General features: G+C 41.9%; 1 protein-coding gene across 1 annotated transcript in view; it reads left to right on the plus strand.

The window, feature by feature from the left end:
• The window catches only part of cdh23 (cadherin-related 23), a 184,809-nt gene that overhangs the window by 120,522 nt on the left and 42,736 nt on the right, over window positions 1-21,551 (plus strand). The window contains exons 13-22 of the mRNA XM_085369492.1: window positions 8,619-8,683; window positions 9,474-9,711; window positions 11,825-11,930; window positions 12,095-12,222; window positions 15,099-15,171; window positions 16,104-16,220; window positions 16,626-16,738; window positions 16,932-17,039; window positions 19,349-19,538; window positions 19,850-19,995. Coding sequence (XP_085225618.1) covers window positions 8,619-8,683; window positions 9,474-9,711; window positions 11,825-11,930; window positions 12,095-12,222; window positions 15,099-15,171; window positions 16,104-16,220; window positions 16,626-16,738; window positions 16,932-17,039; window positions 19,349-19,538; window positions 19,850-19,995 — 1,284 coding nt within the window. The remainder of the gene's footprint in view (window positions 1-8,618; window positions 8,684-9,473; window positions 9,712-11,824; window positions 11,931-12,094; window positions 12,223-15,098; window positions 15,172-16,103; window positions 16,221-16,625; window positions 16,739-16,931; window positions 17,040-19,348; window positions 19,539-19,849; window positions 19,996-21,551) is intronic.

Below are 21,551 nucleotides of genomic sequence, written 5' to 3' on the forward strand. Positions count from 1 at the left end.
ATTCACACACTGGCGATAGCAAGCTACATTGTAGCCACAGCTGCCCTGGGGCGCACTGACAGAGGCGAGGCTGCCGGACACAGGCGCCACCGGGCCCTCTGACCACCACCAGTAGGCAAACACGGGGTTAGTATCTTGCCCAAGGATATTTGGCATGCAGCCAGGATGCAGCCTGGGATCGAACCACCGATCTTCTGATTAGTGGCTGACCTGCTCTGCCACCTGAGCTACAGCCTCCCGTGTTGATGCTTTCAACACGGGAACCCCGACTGGTCTGTGGCATGGCAGCCCCACAAACAACAAACTGTGGTACACTGTTTGTTGTGTACTGTCAGAATGGACACTGTATAGTTTTAGCAATCTGAGCTACAGTAGCTTGTCTGTTGGGTTGAACCCCCTGGTTCACCCTTCGCTCCCCATGTACACAAATGAGCCTTGGCTGCCCATGAACCTGTGGCTCATCCATCAGTGTTCTGTCATTGGACTACTTTAGATAGATACTGACTACAGCAGACTGGGAACATCCCACAAGAGCTGCAGTTTTGGAGATGCTCTGACCAAGTTGTGAAGCCATTACTATTTGACTTACTACTTGTGCTTTTGTTTTCCTGCTTTTAAAGGATCAACTTTGAGGACAAAATGTTCATTAGCTCACTAATATATCCCACCCACTAATAGGTGCCATGATGAAGAGATAATCAGTGTTATTCACTTCACCTCTAAGTGGCCATAGTGTGATACCTGATTGGTGTATCAGCCAGCTAATTTACATAATTTTAAGGAACATCATAAATGTCCGAAAAATTCACTGATCCATACAGTCTTTGTATTTGTATCTACCTGAATATGTGCCCGCCTAGGGACTCAACAATAATAATGTTAACCTGGCTTTAAGCATCATTTAAGCTTTTTAGAAAGCTCTTGTCATTATATGACAGCAATGAGGTAATATCATTATACTGAAAAGAAGAAAAGCTTTTTTTTAGACAATCATGATGCCTGGATTAGTATCGGAGTTGAATCTGCTCTTTTATTGGTCAAAAAAAGGCTCATTCAGTTTGAAAACATTTTTGCTATTGCAATAAAGTGAGAAATTACCCTCTGTAATGCTGTAGGACAGTCTGGATCTGCCATGTAGGAACAACAATAACAGGGAGGATCGTCCAGTCAAGATTCATCCCCTACTTTTTTACTACATAGAGACTGATAGTAGTTTCTCTCTTGCTTGTTGTGTTGTTGTGCTTCCTAAGAATGAAAATGTTTTTGTATCTGTGTAGCATATTAATACTGTGCTGAAAGTGGCTTGTATGTAAAGAGGGCGGGTAATTCTTTATACCTATGCTAATGAATGTATGCATGTTGGTTCCTAGTTGTTTAAAAAAAGAAAAGAAGTGCCAAACAGCCAATCTGAAATGCTTTTTTTGGGTTAATATTCATAGCTCATCTGATCAGAGCTTATGCACAATGTTAGTAAATGCATTACTCAGTGTCCGCTCCTGCATCCCCGTGGACACTTATGCTTAACATACCAGCGCGCACTGATACACAGACACAAACACACACACACATGCGCAAAAGCAGCGGCTCTTTAATATTTATGGTCTGCAGCATTACTTATCATTATAAATATTTATTGTGATTTACTCTTTTGTCTGGGTCTTTTTCTCTCTCTCCCTCTCTCGCTCTGTTCTTCTGTCTGTTCCTTACCCTGGGGAAACCAAGCAGCTGCTCGTATCAGTGAATCACTGTGATTTTTTTTTCCTCTCCTTGGGTTTCAGAAAATCTGCCTTTTTCATTTCTTATTTATCGTATGCCCTCAGTTCTTGTTGTTTTTTCCTCTTTTTCTGTTTTACCATTAGATTGCTAATGGTTTTCAGGTGTTGCTCTGATTCGCTCTGTGATTCTTTGCCCATTTCTGCTTGGATGACGTTCTCTAGTGCTCGTGCTTTCTATCCACCGAGCACTGAAAATATGCACATTATGCATACTGGAGTTTGCCTTCCCCCTTCTCTCCTCGTATAGTTGGTATTAGCGGCTTTCTCCTTCTGTCTTGTAACCTTCCCGTGATGTGTGTTTTACAAGTTCTGTGCAGATGCTCTGCGTTTTAAGGCACAGTGATAAATGCCTCAAGTGGGTGGTTTTAAATTACAGTTGCAGATGAACCCACCGCTACTGTTTAGACAGGCGTTTTTTAGGGTAATAGTCACAACAGCAATTATAATTCATTATTGTAATAAAAGGGGTGAAAACCAGCTCTCTCCTGCTACTGAATGCTCATACAGAGTTTCTGTTAATAATGGGGCCCTCATCATGGGTGTCCTGACATTGTGAAATGGGCTGTGAATGGGAGTCCGGCGCAGAGGGTGAATCGACAGACGCTGAGAGTTATGAAAAGCGAGTGCTTTCCAGGAGTTGGTACACTATAAGCTCCCGTTCCAGTTTGATTTCTATGTTGGCTCATTTTTATCTGGACAATATTGAAATATTTGTTAAGAACTGGAAGCTTTTGGTCACAGGAGGTGTTAAAATTACAAGTGATGTTTAGTCAGAGCATTAGCTGGTCTATAAAATGTGAAAATAATGTATCTTTAATACAAGACTCAAGAAGAAGGTTTCAAATTAACATATTTTTAGCTTAAATTCTATGATGCTCACTTTACATTTATATAAATCACTACTGAAAATCTAAAAGTACTTTTGGTTTGTTTGTTTGTTTGTTTGTTCGCATTTTTCTGCTGTTGCCATTGTCATTGTGTAATTTGTTGACCTCAGTTCTACTACTTTTATTTATAGACACATTTTTGTCTTTCCCTTTGCATACATCACCTTTGTAGAGTTTTCTTTACTCTTTATCGTGTCTCTACATCCTCCCTGTTCTTGTGTTAATGTCATTCCTTCATCACTGAGGCCAGAGGAACACAGGGAGACAGAGGAGGGGAAATCAAGACCTGCTGGTAAAGTGAAGCTGCCAGACGCTGAGAACTGCATTAAGCTCAAACTCTGTCTATAGCTTATGCCCACACTAGAGTCATCTCTCTTTCTCTGTCTTACTCCTCGCTTCTCTTCTCACTTTCACAGACTTCTTTTCCAGAGGTCTACATATGGAAAATGATAAAGTGGCTACATATTCATGCAAAGACAGAATTTATCTTGCAAGCTGCCACAGTGTGCCGTGAAAGCATCCCCTCCTCTTTGTTGGAGACATTGTTAGAAAAGCGTTAAACTTTTATCTCTTTCTCGTTCCCGTTGTCTTGCTGTTATCTGGGTGGTCAGGAGATAATAGAAGCAGGCAGTTCAATCCTGTCGGCAGGCGGCGGTTGCTTTGAGCACCCCCACCTGCTTGTTAATGGTTTGAAGAAATAAAGCAGTCGTAAATGTACACTCGCCATCTTCATTGCACTAAAGTGTCTGCCATGAAAAACACACACAGACACACACACACAGCTCCCATCAACCCCAAGCAGGTGCTCTAGGTCACAGCTGGAGAGAGGAGCGGTCAGTCCTAGTGCGATCCGAGGAGGGGAGGTGTATTTCATTTCAGTTTTGCTGTTGGGGTTTGAGTTTTGTGTCTTATCGCACAGCTTCGTGTGTCCGATATGAAAGTGAAGAAGAATGTATAAAATTCACTCATTAGCTCAGTCACAGGAGTGTTGAGTCAGTAGATGTTCAGGATATGTGATCATTAATTGGACACATGTCTGAATAGCCCCGACGTGGTATCTGAGTTTCTGTGCTTTTTCCAGGCTGCTGCTCTGCTGAGTCTTGCTCTGTAGAATTGATCAGAGACACAGACAGGCTCTATACGGTCCCATGTTAGTTTGTGGGCATAGAAACAGAGATCTGAGTGAAAGCCAACACCTGTTTATTTAATTAAATTATTTAAATTACATTTAAATTATTTAATTCACTTTTTCACACGTCTTCGGTTGGAATGTGACTTGTTGACTTGTCCCCTGTCAGTTATGTTGATGTTAATTTACAGAATAATTAAGTCAGCTCGCCAATTTTTTTTAAATCCATGTTCTTTAGAGGATTGTTAAAGGATGGAATTACATTGTTCTGTAACTTAAAACAACTTAAATTAAATAATGTTAATAATGCACCTATATGTATGATGAAACAGCTTTAGTTTGATTTTGTTTCTCCTGTCTGCAGTAGCATTGCATCCATCCATCCATCCAACCATTTACTTCTGCTTATACAATTTCAAGTTCCAGAAAGCAGCATTCAAGTTGAACAAAGCAATTCGGTGTTCCCCAAACTTTGTAGTGTAAGTTCACTTACATTACTCCACCAATGCACAACACAGGAAACACTGGCTTTAATTAAGCTTTTAATGTCAATTAGATCTGATTAATTTAGACCACTACAGCCTGCATTAATCTGTTCATTAAAGAAGTTGTGTAATGTTGATTGTGGAGTTCCTAAACTTTAGCAAGGGCATCTTCACTTATTATGTGGACCACATGGCCATATCAAAAGATATTACCATGTGACATGTGTATACAGTATTTCAAAGCAATTTAATCACTTCTGACTGCTGGTTTGTAAGTTTGTTGCTGATGATTAACAAGCAGAGCTGTTGTGACAGAATTCTTTTAATGAAGTATATTTTGACAGTTAGTGAAGTACGGTTCACCATCGCCATTTTATTTTGAAAAAGGATGCGTCATGCGATCTGACTGTGAAACCGACACTACACGCTTACTGCCTAACAACGTGATAAATGAGCCTGAGGTTACAGACAAGGAAGCCGATGGCCGTTTTACCAAAGACTTGTATACCACCCTTTTTGCATCCAGAGGACTCACTACCTGCTGGTCATTTTAAAAAAAAGTGCAGTTTTAAGACACCTTGTACTGGTTTTACGTCTCAGACCTGAAAATACCTCTGTCTTTTATTTATAACTATATATAACTATGTCCATTTTTCACTTTACTTATGTATAGAAAAATAGACATGGATGTTAAATTATCATGTTTTTTTTATTTTAATTATATATCGTATATAGTGAGATGGCAAAAGAGGTTCTTCTTCGTCTTCTTTGTAAGCGCCATATTCATTGTGTAAAACAAAAGGCACAAATTTACACTAAAAACTGTTTAGCACTATCTATTCACAAAGAACATTGTACATGTAACGTACTGTACGTGTACTGATTTAAGTATTCACAATGATGTAGGAGTGTTTGATTAAATGATTGTTCTCTGGGCCTTAATTCTTACGTAGCATTTATGAATGTTAATCTATGATTTTGCCACAATCAGTAGTGTGGAAACCTAACCAGAGCAGAGGAACCCAAGTTCAGGACGATAACCTTGTGGACCGCCTCCTCCACAGTCACTCTCACAGACTGGACAGCTTTACTTTTACTGTTTATGTGCACATGTGGGTCCGCATTTGCTATCCCTTCTTTGTGGTTGTGTTTAGGTGTGCAACACTGAGACAGAGGAGGTTGTCTGTGTTGGGACTGGGGGTCATCTCTATTTTGACAGCATGCTTTGACAGGCAGTAATTGGTTTCCTTTTCCATGCCTCCAAAGCTCCTGCAGAAAAAGCAATTTTGGTAGCCAATCAATTCAAATTTTAGCTCACTCAAGATAGAGAAGCCCGTGCAGCTTTAACCTCCTCGCTAAGGAAAACGGCCCTGCAAACCCCCACTCCCTCAATCCCAGCCCTAACTTACACACATACGCACACAGACTAGCCTTGTCTCTCAGCCATCCTTGAGGGGAAGCTCTCATTTCCGTTTTCTCTTGAAAGCAATTGAGTGTAATAATAGCTGTTTATACTGTAAATGGTTTGGGTGCATTTTTACCTCAAAACTGAATGAACCTATGAATCTCTGTCCATGTGTATCCTTCTCACATGTTCACAAACATATGCGCACACATACACACACCATCCAATACAAAATACAAAGGTAAATACACAGGTACTCACACACACACAGAACTGTGTTTGCCTACTGGCTCTGCCCCTGTGATGTGAAGAAACACATCATTTAACCAAACTGGTCAACTGAGAACTAATTTCTTCTTTGTAGTTACTGCCTGAGGACCCTAGGGTTTGCAGAGTTTATAGTGGCAATCAGCAGCACTGTGACTCTTTGTGCAGAAACTTCTTAACAATTTAGTTTGGACTCTGATCAGGACGCTGACTCTGATACCTCAGTGCCCTCCTCCTCAGCGCTGTTACAGTCTAGGCCCGGTATTTATCAGTACATCTGCACCATAGTCTGTACACAGTAGTAGAACACAGTAGTGATATACCTAAAGTGTTTTGTGCTATCCTGGTATACAGCATTCACTTACCAGAATGCCTCCTTTACAGTTTATTTTTTTTCTTTTTGAGTTTTTCTCTTTTCAGTTATTTCAGTGGCTCCCTAAAAAGTCGTGTTTCATGAATCCATTAGCATGAAAACTATTTATCCGCGTGAACCATCACTGCACTTTAAATGGTGGTTGTAATTGTCTGCTAGGATTTAAGTCACATTAGTAAGGCACATTGCCCAGCTTTATTTCCATGTCATTTCTTTCCTCATTAAGTCCTACGCTCACTCTCTCCCTGTGCACCCCACCTCAACTTTTCTATCACCTCCAACTCACTGACTAAGAAAGAAGTTTAAGCTGCCATGGCAACGAGGGGCAAGTGCATAATACACTGGTGTCAATGATTCCGATTCCCAGGATGCTAAGTGGCTGCAAAATCCCTCTGCCAACCAGTCTCTGCCGTCCATCTGCTGAGGGCCTTCTGTGGCTAAAGTTGAAAGTCTTTGACATACAGTTGGCAAAGTGACTGGACCATGGCGATTGTTTGGCTGGTGAATGACTGGACGGGAGTGGATGCCGTCTACCTCTCTTCATTTCTCTTTCTCCCTGCCTGTCTCTCGCTCTGCCCCGTCTGTCTGTCTGTCGTAGCGAGAGCAGTTCGGCTGTAGCAGCAGAAGCGACATTGGCTCCCAGGCTGGGCTCGGGCTCCTGTCACTGCCTCGATAGCTGTCACGCTAACACCCCTGCCACTATCATTGGAGCACTTATGGGCCTGTCACTCACCTGGGAGCAAAGGGAGGGAGGGAGGCACCGAGGGCCAAGGGTGTGCTAAGGGAGATACGTGCAGGAGAGGGGAGAACGTGGAAAGGCGCTCGGATGCAGGGAGGAAAGTGAGGAAAAGACAGCAGGCAAAAGGGGAAGATAGTGGAGAAGGGATGGGCTGGAATGCAAAGACGGAGAAGGGGGGGGGCAGCCAGCTGAGCGGCATTAAATGATGAAGTCATTCAGACTCAATAGATGAAAACTCAAAGGTTAACATTAGAACCTGACTGGATTTCCAAACACTCCGTTTGTATTTAGCAACCCGCTCTCTACTTGTTCAGCAGGATGTGCTCCATTACACTTGACAACTGAGAAAGGGCCGTTCGGACATTAAAAAGAAACATCGATTTGCCATCCTGGACAATGTACTCGAAGCTCTGTGAAATTACAAGCTTCAGCTAAACAGCATAGGGTAATTTTTAGAAGGAAGTGGAAAACACATTGATAGCTGCAGCTATCCGCGCTCACAAGGACATGTCACAGCTGCGTTCCAGAAAAAAAAAGCACACACTCTGGACACACACGTGTACGCAGAGGTCCACATAATAAGGTCGGTATCGGGGCATCACTGAATCACAGAGACCAGCACTGTGGTTGACAGAGCAGGCTGCAGACACGTTTGAGTCTGGCCCTTCAACTGACTGTAGAGGCACTCAAGTGAAACTCTATTACAACACCCTCTCCAGCCTCGATCCATCAGCGCCAACACAACGCCAGTTCACGTGTACACAAGCAGGCGTGTGTGTTTGTGTGTGTTTTTTCAAAGACAGATTGCTTTAATGTGGCATTTCATTAAGCACAAGATTTCTAAAAGTGTTGCTCTTTCTATGGTATTTCTTCTGACACCCCTTTTATCTGCAAAACTTATGACAGCAATTGTTGTTGCTTTTAAGGCAACTGCGGGTCATGCGGGTGAGGAAAATGTATCACTCCTCCCATCAGACTTAATCCAATCAACACCTTTGGAGCGTGAAGCATGGCTTTCATGTTTTATCAGAGAGTCATAGACAGCTGTTAGAGTGAGAAATTTAGGAAAAGGAGCAAAGTGCAGTCATGACAAGTGAGCTCATGCTGCCCCACACTTCAACACAGACAGGCACAAATGTATGCAGAGGAATAGCATAACAGATACATTGTCTCGAATGGGATGAATATTTCATGGCTGGTTTGTGAAAAAAAAAGATTATAATGTGTCTTTGCTATCATGTCGCAAAAGTTCAACATTAACTTCCCTTCCTAATTGGCTACAGCACAGAAAATCAAGGTACACAGACACATGGCACAAAACTTTTTTTTCCACATGAAAATAGTTTAGCCAAATGATGCTTGAAATTGAAAGTGACTCAAAAGTTAAAGTGGATGAGAAGCAAAAAAAAAAAAAAAAAGTCAGGATAAAAAATTTAAATCGACAAACGACAGGAACTGAACATACTGTAAAACTTTACTGGGAAGCAAATAAACAAAAATAAACATGATTTTAAATGTGTGTCTTCTTTTTGTTTTTTGGGGTTTTTTGCCCGTCTAGGCCACAGACGGAGATGCAGGCACTTTTGGGATTGTGCGGTACTACTTCACTGATGAGCCAGACCAGTAAGACACAGCTACACACACACACTCACTTACACATAGTCAATCAGTCCACACACACAAAAACACACACACAAACACATTAATTTTTCATTTATTTGGCCCCTTGTTAACAATTGTACCGCACTGTTTCTGGCACACAGCATCACCAGAGACAGCTGAGCTACAACAATGTCTGGCGCTTATCTCAACGTCTGCTCTTTTCAGGCCACAAACACCTAGAAAAACTAACACTCACATAATTCACTCATTAATAATCGCCAGTGTTTTAAAAGACCACCATTACTGTGGCTTCCTATAATATGTATATTTTTCTGTCTTTAACAAAATAATTTAATTATTTATTTAACACAATACGGGGACCTCCCTGCTCACAACTCTGTATTATATATATTTGAGCAGCTTTGCATGACAGTTTAAAATCTGTCTTTAGCTACCTTCTCCATCTCTTAAGCCAGCTTTCTCCTGATTGGCTCCCTTTCACAAACAAAAGATTTGGGTGCCAGTTGCATGGGACTACTGGGCTCTCACCCAGAGCTGTGTCATTTTCTAACTACTCTCTGGATTTCTAGTTTCATAGGGGCTGCTTGCCAGAATTAATTGGCCCCTTTGGAGCTGTAGTCCAAAGATGTAAATTTCCTGTGGTAGAGAGTGGTCCGTGGGACAGTGTTGGGGGTTTCTGTGCTTACAGCCAGAGCTAGCCATATTAATCTTATGAAATAAAGTTAGTGCGGTGCACTTGTAGTCACAGGGAGGAAAAAAATGGGCCTCTAACCTCACTTTTCTCTTGCAGGTTTTCAATTGACGAAGAGACAGGCTGGGTCGTTCTGCAGGCCAGCCTTGACTATGAGTTAATGCGCCGCTTCACGCTGACTGTGCTGGCGAAGGACGGCGGTGGGGAGGAGACCACGGGGAGGGTCCGAGTCAACGTATTGGACGTCAACGACAACGCGCCACTCTTCCAAAAGGAGGCGTACGTGGGCTCTCTGCGAGAGAACGAACAGACTGTGCAGTCAGTGGCACGAATCAGGGTGATTATAAACGCATAAGGTCGAAGAAGCACCTACACACAAAAGGCGGTGGAGTTTTTAAAGCATGCTTACTGTACAATTTGTTGGCAAAATTACATGCTCTTTACAAGACAGTGTTGTAAACGTGTCCCGTTTATAGCTGCTGTAAAATACCCCATAAACATACACCTGTGACCATCGCGGGTTTTAAATATTAACACTCGAGACTAAGATCAACATCCATAATGGTATTGAAGTGCCGCATAGCAACAGTTTGTTTGGTTGCAATAAACAAACTACGTTGTAAGATAAAAAATAATGTTTATTTATTATTGATTTGAAATGAAATTATTCCACACACTGAGCACTGAGACAGAATATTTCCCCGTGTTCTCTTGCACTTATTTGGTACATTCACATAAAAACTACACCCTGCTATACAGAATCTCACTCAAACCCCACCACAAATCTGACTCCCAGACCTTTTGGCTTTGCTGCCCTTCTCGTCTTTCTTCCGTGTTCCTTCTCTGTTACTGTAATCACGCAGTAATATGTTTGTCTGCACTGTATCCAAAAAGAACAGGTCAGCTTACTGTGTTGGCCATCAGTCACTGCCACACATAAGGCAGTGGTGCGCAGGCACAGTGGTAACCAGTGGGTCAGTGTTTGCTTTGATTGCACCCACAAGAGAAAGATTATTACATCCCTTGTGGCTTTACGCTGCTACGGTTACACTATGGCAGTTTGCCTTTTGCATTGTGGGAACCGAGCTGATGGCCAGGCTCAGTGCTTTGGCTCGCTGTGTTTGATTAGTCTGAGCTAACCTTAAACGCTGCTGATATTAATACGCCGCCTCAGGAGGAAGGGGAGGGAGGGAGCCGGTCGCATAATTGTGTGTGTCAGCAGTATGCCTTGGAACCTCTTGTGCACACACAAATAAATGTGCGCGCACGCACATACAGAGTACTCCAGGAAAACAGGGAGGGATGGAGGAAACGAAAGAACGCTGAAATAGAAGGAGAGGGTGTTTTGAGAGACAAAGCAAAGAGAGGCTCTTGTGTTGTTTGCTTTTTGCCTTGGAGATTTGTGCCTCCTACCACTGCGCTTATGCTTTCTAGCTAAATCTTTTTTCATTTTCTCAACACTCCTTATTCCTTTGCTTCCTTAGCCGCTCATCTATTTGATTTGCTGCCCCCAACTCCTCTTACCTTTGAGTGGTAATGCAAAACTATTTGTCGGAATTTGATAGAGGAAGACGGTCTGGAAGAGAAAGCCACAGCTTAGGAAGTTGTGGGGGAAGAAAGGTATTGCTTACTCAACACTCTGGCGTTAAATCAAAGAGGAGAGATTTGTGTTATGGAGGGAAACAAGTGAGTGTTTTTGACAGCCTGTCCAGCCTCTAATGATGCCAGTGAGGGCCCAGTAGACTCCCCTCACAGCCGGAGGACTCGTGTTTAAGTTCCTGCCAACTCGAGAATAATGAGGGGGTGTCATCATTGTTGTTGTTGTTGTTGTGGATTAGACCTGCAAAGTACAGTTTCATCTGTCCTCTGCCTGCTTGGCTTGTCTAGGCTCGGTTGGTGTTCATCCAGTATTGACGCCTGCGCCACTAATAGCCAGAATCAGCTTTAATCTGTCCAATAACATATCGACGCTGACTGACACTTTCCTGGCTGCACATATACACTCAGACTCAAAAACACCCATGCTGTGCAGACATATAGTCATAAATATTATCACTGTCTAATGCAACATCTGTCCCATCGCACTCTGCGAGACTTTGCCTGTCAATAGCTTCTTTTGCACTCCCTTTTCAAGGTGGGAAAACCCCACCATTATTACACCTCACTGCTCCATATAAAAGGTAAAAAGGCAAAATAAGAGTGCTTTGAGGTACCGCCCTGAAGCCGGCAGTGGAGGTGGTAATGTACTGTATGCATGTGTAGAAAGCAGATCCAGAAAGCTGAAGCTTTTGTGCACAAAGCACACCTTTGATTCCGCTAAGCCAGCATGCTATCACACTCTTCCAGCATTACGTCTGCCACCATTAAGACACACCGGATGTATAAAAAGGCCTACTGAGCCACAAGTCACTAACATCGTCTACTCTCGCACACCTTGTGCCCAATCACAGGCTACAGATGAAGATTCTCCTCCCAACAACGTGTTGACATATACCATCATTTCAGCGTCGGCCTTCCCTGATTACTTCCGTATCATCATGGTGGAAGGTTACGCAGGTACGCAGATGTGGTTGAGTTTAAGAGTGTGCGCGTTAAGCTAAAAACAGATTAGATATCCAAGGATTGTTTATACGTAAGTTTTTGCTTGGATTATTTGGGATTATAATAATTATTTGACCAGCAATTTTACTAAGATGTGATGTTTGTGCACCTTCCTCCAGTGATCAGTGTCATCAGACCTCTGGACTATGAGATGGTTCCCAAGGGCATGATCTATCTGACAGTGATGGCCAAAGATGGGGGAAATCCAGCCCTCAACAGCACTGTTCCTGTTACGGTGGAGGTGATTGTAAGTATAACCCTGCAACATACACACAACAGCAACAACTTAATGACACACAGCCACAACTGGAGGTTCAAGTATCAGTTCCTCCTGCAGTTTTTGCTGACAGCTGTCAACAAATGCAGACACAGAGCAGTATTTTGCGAGTACACAGCTTTTGACTTGGTTAAATCTTCAGCATGTTTTCCACCTGCATAACCCAAATATAAACATCACAAGTATGCAGCCTTATTCAAGCTGTGAACGTTTTCTACCATCCGGTGCTTTGTACATTCTCTTAGATGAAGACTAATGACCTTAAGCAACAACTGTCACGTCTTGCTATGTACTGTCCATCGGCATATAGCAGCTTTTATGAAGCCTTGCTTATGTCTAAAAATGTTATTGACCTCACATTATCACCAACGGGATGGCATCTTTTCCCGGGATGTCAAATACATTTGAATGCTGTTCTTCCAAAGTTATTTACAGCAAACCCGCAAGCAGATGTGATTTGAAGTTTAGTTGTTCTGGGTTCAGGGGTTTGTTAGTTGTTCCAGGAAATAAAACCTGAAAGGTAGGTCTAAGAGGGCTCAAACAGTTCAGTGTAACTAGAGTGCTTGCACAGAGGTCACAGAGGTTAGTAATGCTAAATCTATCAGAGAAAACATGCATTTCCCCATTACCATTGTGCAGCATGCTTAAGCGGCTGGCACTTTTAGGATTATAAACACAACTTTAAAAAAGTTACTAGTACCCTAGCGGCCTTCAACCTCTGTTTTCTTTCTTAAGATTAGCTGATGTGGAACCTGCATGTAATTCATTAAGACTTAAAGATGCCCATTTATTGACTTTATTTGCAACTAATATTTCACAACGTAAATAACTTCTTTATATAGTAACTATTTTGATCAAAGCTGAGATTCTTTCTAATTCCAGACCCTGCGACAGAAATCCTTACAGTCTCCCCACTTTTAAGACACTTTTGTCAAACCCTTTAAAAAATAGGAAAGAAGCCCACAGAGCTCTTATATCATATGTAGTGAATGAACACAGAGCTTCCTTATACTTATAAAAATCCACATTGCAGTTTGTGACAGGTGTCACCAGCCTCATCTGGTGGATTGTTTCATATGTTTCTGACTTACATATTGCTTTCAGTATTCCTTCACTGTTTACCTTCTCAATCCTTTTAACCCGTGTCTCACTGCAACTTTGTCTGCAGCTTTATCGCAGTCTGTGCAGCTATCTGAGCTTCCAGTTCGCTTGTCAGTCTTATCAGTAAATGTCTTATTTTGAGGCACTAGAAAAAGTCACAGCTGTCTACTCGCACCCGCACTGCATCACAGATGTTTTAATATATTAAAGGATGGAGGAAAGAAAACACTCTGCATGAGGTTCTGGGTTCTGATCCTACAAGATAGTGATTCAGAGCTTTTGATGCATGTTTCCCTGCAAATGTAATGACAGACCGTATTGTGATGCTATGCACGGGAAATTTTCACCTATATGGTTTCATTTCATGATGCTTTTGGGTTTTTAAGTTATCTTTGAACCATGTTTGAATGCTGATGTGAACGGAGGTCGTTCAAATGTCCTAATTAAAGGCAGTAATGACATCATGCTTGCACGTTCAAGACGACTCGCGTTGGAACTGTGGTCACAGAAAGCTGTCTAATATGTGTCCAAATTCTCACATTAATCAGGTTGTAGGTGTAATATTGTATTTTTGTTGACTAAAAAAAGAATGAATATTGACCTTTGCTAAGGTGCAATAAATACAGCTGTAAAAATATAACGAACAACCCAACACTAATAAACAGTCTCTCTGCTGGCTCTTAAGCTCATTTCCCATGATAGCCATCAATTAGACATGAAACCTTTTGTTCATAAGAGGGAAAAAAATGGCGGTAGAATGGATGAATCCAGTTGGAATATTCTTTGATATGCACGGACAGTAATCATATCTGTACACATCCTACAAGAGAGAGAAATATTGTGTAAAACAACTGGGAGAGATGTGCCAAATTCATTATGCTCTCCCTCTCTCTCTCTCTCTCTCTCTTGCTGTCCTCCACAGTGTCGTGACTCACACCACAGGGGTTTATCAGTGGCTGGCAGCATCACATACACACAATGCTTTGCGCCAGCGTAGCACAGAGCCCAGCTAGATAATAGTGCCAGTGACTGTTGTTAAAGTGTTAACATTTCTCAGCGGCTCACACAGTGGGGAAACTCTCTGTGAATAGCCACACAACTGGATGTGTTGGTGTGAAATAGTCTAATTCAGCGAGTGGGAGGTTGTGAGGAAATGTAAATACTCTTACAAAGTCTGTTTTTCAGCAGAAGCTGTAGCACGCTCTAGTCCGTGATTCCTATCAGTATACAGGCCCTGATTACTCTTTTGCTTCAGGCAGTGCCATTAGAAGCAATAATAATAATGTTTCTAACTATTTTCTCATATATTGTTGCAACAGTGTCTTCTTTTTTAATATCTACCTCAGCTTGAGCATCAATCCACTTATTGTCCAGCCTACTTTCTTTCTCCTAAAGCCACAAAACACCTAACATTGCATTCACTGGTGGGATAGTTAGTGTAGTAGCCACAAAATAGTTTCTGATTGGACAGTGAAAACAGCAGCCGGCATGACAAAGTGTTTGAAGTCATAAAATAATATATTATAGGGTCTTTCAGCTCAGTAGCCATCTTCAAAGAGATTCCACCAGCACTGATGCTATTAAAAACGTTTGTGCTTCTCACTGTCTTAATTCCCAAATTTGCTAATCTCAGTGTTAATGTGTGACGACAGTTTCAGCAACTCGTCTTTTTTAAGCAACATTAGCATTTTCTCATTGTTTAGCACATTGACTCAAGCTGTTGTTGATGTTTGTACCTCCCCCAGGATGAAAATGACAACCCACCCGAGTTCAGCAAACAGTCCTACATCATCAAAATCCCCGAGAACATTATCGCTGGTGAGTCATTTCATACGTTTGGGGTTACAGTTTAGTTGCTAGAATACATTTTTCTGGTCGGCGCAGCCAACACAGCACTTAAACACTCCAGACAAACACCATGTGTTGCACATACAGTCACCACTCACTCGAATTGCCTTACTATTAGGATATACAACAAATGGCTCTGCTGTCTTGGGGCTGTGTTTCCTTTTTTTTTTCTTTTTTAAAATGTTTTATTTTATTTCCATCCTCTGGCCTGCACTGTCTTATTTGTTTTGATTTTGCATAATGTTTTAAAATTCTCAGTCAGAATAGGATATTGACTATTCAAGGGAAATCACTGGATGCTATATTCATTCTCATGCATGCATTCAAAAGACTCTTTCATCCCAGACAATAGATTAGTTTCCAGTCGCTAGAGGGAAATGAGATATTTGACCGCCTTGTTCTCTGTCTCGAGTTCTGCCAGATCCTGGCCAGTTTTTATTCCTCGGGCCCGATTTTGAAGGAGCGCATAGCTGAGCTGCTTGGGCCGGGGCTCGAGGTTTAGGAGACTATGTCTAAAGTGTTTGGCCCTGAGCTGAAGGCCCGAGGCTTGGGATGCAAGGCTGCGCTCAGGGCTAACCCTGCGGCTCTGGCTAGCCTCTCATCCCCTCTGCCTGCCAGGGTATTGATCAAGTCTGTGCCAAGTATGGGCTGTGCCAAACAAGCTGATAATCCACTAATCCATAAACCCACTCACTGTCATGCCATCAGTCGAGTTGTGGATGGGGGCGGTGAAGACACTAGCTCTGTGTTTGCCATTTCAGTCTGTCTCTGCTGCTCGTCTATCCCTGCCTTCTTTCCTTTTTCCTAGACTTCACATGTTTTCTCCATGATACTGTCTCTCACTTCAGTGAGTTGTAACTTTCTTTATGTCTAACCCCCCCCCCCCCCCCCCCCTTCTGCAGGGGCTACTGTGCTGCTTGTGAATGCTACTGATTTGGACGCCTCGCGGGAGTTTGGCCAGGCCTCACTCATCTACTCCCTGGAGGGCTCCTCTCAGTTCCGTCTCAACTCACGCTCAGGTACATGTGTGTGCATGGTGTGTCTTTGTACCAGGGAAAACTGATTTTAGATTTGACTGTAAGATCATGCTGGAAGTGATGGCTTACTTAAATCTGTGTATGCACAACCTTTTTTTGGTTACTTTGCTTCTGTGCACTTTGTGACTGGCTTGCACCCCGTGTCCACAGCGATCCTCATCAAAAGAAAAAGAAATCTTTTTTTTTACTACTCTACAAACTTCTTAAAGTACCTTTAATAAGAACAAATAAAACAAAATGAATACATATAAAATATAATACTGTTTGCTAAAGTAAAGTGAGCTGTCTCTGCGGGGGTTTGCACTCTCTGAGTGTGTGCTGTTGTTGTTCTTGTTGTTTTCTTTTTCCTTTCTTGGCACTTTTGATCTGATACCATGTGTGTTTCAGGAGAGATTACTACCACAGCACTGCTTGACCGTGAACTGAAGTCAGAGTACATCCTGATAGTCAGAGCAGTGGATGGAGGCGTGGGCCCACAGCAGAAGACTGGGATTGCCACGGTAACAATTTTATATCACTCATCAACCAATAATTTGACATCAATAAATTCTGCTTCGTCAGCATAGACGCTCCATGGCATGTTTTTTTTCTGTAGTATAAAAGCTATGAGGTACTAGTAATCGGACTTGGCTCATCATATTGCATCAGTATAGTCAGTTAATGACAATAATTTCCCTCTCCTGCTGAATTTAGGTGAACATCACCATCCTGGACATCAACGACAATGCCCCCATGTGGCGAGACGAGCCATATAATGCCAACGTAGTTGAGATGAGTCCTATCAACACTGATGTCATCTCTGTGAGTGTCTCTAGCCCAACTTGTAACTTGATTCATTAGGTGGTCTTACTAATAGTAACATTGGCACACTGTAATAATAATACTAAAATTACATGTTTATTATCTCCACCAACGCGGTTATGTTTTCACTAGCATGTGTGTCATTCTGTCTGTAAACACAATTACATCAATTCTGATATTTTAGGGGTGTAGAGTGGGGTGTGACCTCTGACCTCTCCTTCACGGTGATTGAAGGAGAGTTATTATAGAGCTATTTAAAATAACACTAGGTTTTCAGACTAATTTGACTAATTTGACTTTTTTTTTATTAACATTACAGTAAGAAATTCTAACCATTTGAACACATGTACATGTTTTTGAATATTTTTTATATATTTTTTCAAAAACGTCCTGTACCATAGCAGCAAAAAAACCACTTGAAATTAGGTCGAGAATATTAAAAGGGGGCAAAAGCCTGAACTTTGCACATGTTGGGACTGCAATTACTTTGAAAGTCAGTACTGTGGTCCTGGAGTAGTTTCGTGTAGGACGGGTGGTGAATGAATTTAGAAGTAAGTTACTGAATTTTTTATATCTTTTGATTGGTGCACTGCTGTCATTTGATTCGTTTTTTTTTTTTTCCTGTTTTGAATCAGTATTTTGCAGCTTAATTTGATTAATCTGATTTTGAAAACGCATGCCAAAGATGTGTTTTTAATTTAAAAAAAAATACTCAGTGTCAGATACAGAGTGATCAAAGTGTGAAGATTGAATCATCCATTTTTTCTGCTTTAACTGAAGAACAACATTTGAAATATAGATCTGCTTACATACTCGGCTATCGATGGACAAATGGCCGTCATGCATAGGTCATCACAAAGTAAACTCCTCTATTAGCCCAAACTCTCATTGTCCTGCCGGTGTCTTTGGCAATGTGTTGTTGTTAATTAAGCCCTGATTGTCCATTAATTAAAGAGGCGTCAGTGAGTGTAATTAAGGGAGTCCAATTGCTAATTAAAATGTAGCCCGCAGTCATACGCAAAGCAAATTATTCAGCTTCTACGCAGAGAAATAAGCAAGAACCCATCTTGCAGTGCAAAAAAAAGTGAAATGAAGAAACGGTGGAGAAAAAGAAATGGTAGATAAGCTTTGCACTGCTAAAATGTTGCCACTTTTTCCTAATCTCCTGTAGTTATTCATCAGTTGACTTCTTTCATGGTGCATCCAGCACTGCGCTGCATACTGTATGTGTCTCCATGTGCACAGTGGACAGACACAGTTGCTCCTCTGACCATTTTTCAATAAATCTGACCACCCAGGCTTACAGTCCTGTAATTGGCCCCAGTGTATCCCTGGCCCAGCCAGTGTTTCCATGGTGACAAGAGGCCACCTGCTGAGTCCTCCTGGAGGTGTCCAGTGAGCCGATGAATTTGGCCGCTGTGTCCAGTGCAAGGATCAGCCCACTCAAATCTCAGAGAACCCCACCATCAATGCTGCAGCCTCCACACACACACACACACACACACACACACACACACACACACACACACACACACACACACACACACACACACACCGTAAGCCTCCTCGAAGATCGCCTTTCAAAACAATATTCCCTTTTCTGCCTCTCTGCAGTCAGACGAGGACCACAGTTCAATAGACAAGGCTAATATATTTGCTCTCCATCTTTTAATGTGCTCTGCTCGGGCCAGAATTGATCATTTCAACGGGCCCCGGTCAGGCACTTCTCCCTGTCTTATATCACCTGCCTTTGTCTGTGCAGTTGCTAATCAATGAGGCTCTGAGATGCCTGCCTACCATGTCCCCTTAATAATTAAATACCTGCAAAACCTTTGTTCCTCTAATGACCAATTAACCAGTTTCCAGCATTTTTAGTCAGCGCTTTGAATAATTGATCAGCTCTTTAAAAATCAGCCTGTGCTTTAGCTGGGCTCCCGGCTTCGTGCATTCATCACCCATCGCAACTCTGTGTCACAAAATGAGACATTACTATTTTTCTTTTAGCTGACTGATGTGTTCGGAAAGTTGAAAGGAATTGTACACGATGCTCAGCTGCTGTTATTCTTTTCCCTCCCTCTCTTGTTCCTCCTCCTTCCTCTTCCTCCTTTCTTTTTTCATCAGAAAAGTTCTGTTGCAGATCATCCCTTCATCTTTAAGTTGTTTTTGCAAAGTAAACCACTAATTTAGCTTTTTATATATCTCTATATGTGGGTGATATATGTGTGTATAGTAAACGGTTTTGAGGAAGCTGTCTGAAGAGCTCAGGCAAATGAAAGTAAAGGGTTTTCTTTACTGGTTTCTGTGTCCAGGTGTTGGCAGTGGACCCTGACAATGGGGAGAATGGGACAGTGATATACAGTATCAATCCAGAAAATCCTTTCTACACCATCAACAGCAGTACTGGGAAGATCCGCACCAGTGGGGTAACACTGGACAGGGAAAGCACAAACCCCAGGGACACGGTTCTTATGAGGACTATCGTCGTGTCAGCTGTCGACCGTGAGTAGTGTGTTGCAGTATGATGTTGGTTTGTGCTTGTAAAATGCTCCTATTAATTACAGGGGATCCAAAAGCAAGCTTAAATTGTAATGTCTCATTATCACGTTATAGTTTTCAGTTCTCAGCGATGAGCCTCTTCCTCCAAGCCTCATTCCTAAAGTTTTATGTTGACCATGAAACTCTTTACGGTGGCTAATAAACTCCTTTGACCATGAGATATGGTGTGTGTGTATGTGTGTGTGTGTGTGTGTGTGTGTGTGTGTGCGTGCATATAAATATATCTTTATCTATCCCTTTGGCGCCCTCTTTAGGTGGTACACCTCCACTGCGTGCATCAGCAAGCACCACAGTATTTGTCAACCTGCTGGATCTCAATGACAATGACCCAACCTTCCTTAATCTGCCATCTGTGGCTGAAGTACCTGAGGGACTTCCCATTGGATTCTCATTTTTTAGGGTAAAATAAAAGACTGGTGCTTTGTAAAATGGTATTCCATTGCATTTGGGGTTTATTTTGTACATGTTAAAATGATGCAAGGAAAAAATTAATAGTGAAAATCATAATAGTCATGTTCAAAAAGGACTCAGGAGAAGCGTAAGTTTGTTTAATCCCTATTGTTTTATTTAATACTATTTAGTGACTAATTTAGTCACTTTTTTTATTTTATGCTCTGTCCTATCATAAATCCTTCCTTACAATTTGTTACATGGATTTCATTTTATAACCCAGTAATGCACTAGGACGTGTAAAAATCTAAGAATTTCCCCTCTCGCCCTGCTGGTGGTCTTTATCCTTCAAGCTCAGGTCCTCTTTGAGGACCCTACCACTCTCTCTGGCTGAGGTTTTCACGCAGTCGGTTGTGGTCATATTCCTGATGTACTCATGGATGTTTGTTGTCTCATCCTGGACATCCTGGTTTTGACACTCACTAGTCCTCGGCCTCCTTCTGTTCGCTTAGCGTGCATAGGTGCTGGATTTGGGTTGAAACAATCCATGCATGGTGAGGAGGCTTCTTGTCTTGATGTCAGTAGCTTCTACCTCCTCCTTTGGCCAGCTTATTATCCCAGCAGGGTATCTGATCAGTGACAGGGCATAGGTGTTGATTGCCCAGATCCTCTACTTCTCATTCAGCTGACTCTTCAGGACTTGCCTTACTCTCTGCAGGTATTTGGGGGGTGCAGTTTTCCTAATGGCTTCTTTATGATTCCCATTTCCCTTTGTAATTTCCAGGTACTTGTAGCTTTTTTAGATGTCTACAATGTTGCCTTCTGGTAGTGCAATCCCCTCTGTTCGGACTAATTTCCCTCTTTTTGTTACCATCTGACTACTGGTACTATTGGTAAATTATCTCTACAAATTGTGGAAGATTTTCAGATGAATCTTCCTTGATGAAGCATTGTGCAGACTGAATATATCAAAATCTAAAGTGCATAATATCATTAAAAGTCTCTAAAAATCTGTGCAGTCCATGATCTCCAGGCCCTCAGACAGGTCTGCATTTACAAGGTTCATTCACAAATGCAGGTTAAACTCTGTCGTGCAAAGAAGAAGCCGTATGTGAACATGATGCACAAACACTGCCATCTTCTCTGAGGCAAAACTTTAAAATGGACTGAGGGAAAATGGAAATCTGTTCTGTGGTCAAACTGACTGAAATTTGAAATTCCTTTTGTAAAACATGGATACTGACTCCTTTGGATTAAAGGGAACAGGGACTGTTGGAGCCAAGTCCAGGCCAATATTTTACTCAGTTACATCATGCCATATTTAAGTATTTGTCATGATCTTTAAGTTTTTATTATAATCTTGATCATTTTAGGTTATAATGTAATATGCTGTGCTCCATAAATTAATCCTGCTTTGTTAGTCTGTTGTTGTTGTAAAGTGTTGGTGGATGTCGTAAAGGGGGTGTGTATTTGACCCGCATGCGGAGGGGTGTGGGTAAAAGGTTAGGTAAGCAAGCAGGACGTGGAGCAACGGTTTTCTGACCGTCGCCGTTTTAATGTCATTTT

The sequence above is a fragment of the Diplotaxodon limnothrissa genome, linkage group LG13 (genome assembly GCF_057381915.1).
Source record: "Diplotaxodon limnothrissa isolate DT_005_m linkage group LG13, D_limnothrissa_male_GT1.1, whole genome shotgun sequence".
Classification (NCBI taxonomy): Eukaryota; Metazoa; Chordata; class Actinopteri; order Cichliformes; family Cichlidae; genus Diplotaxodon; species Diplotaxodon limnothrissa.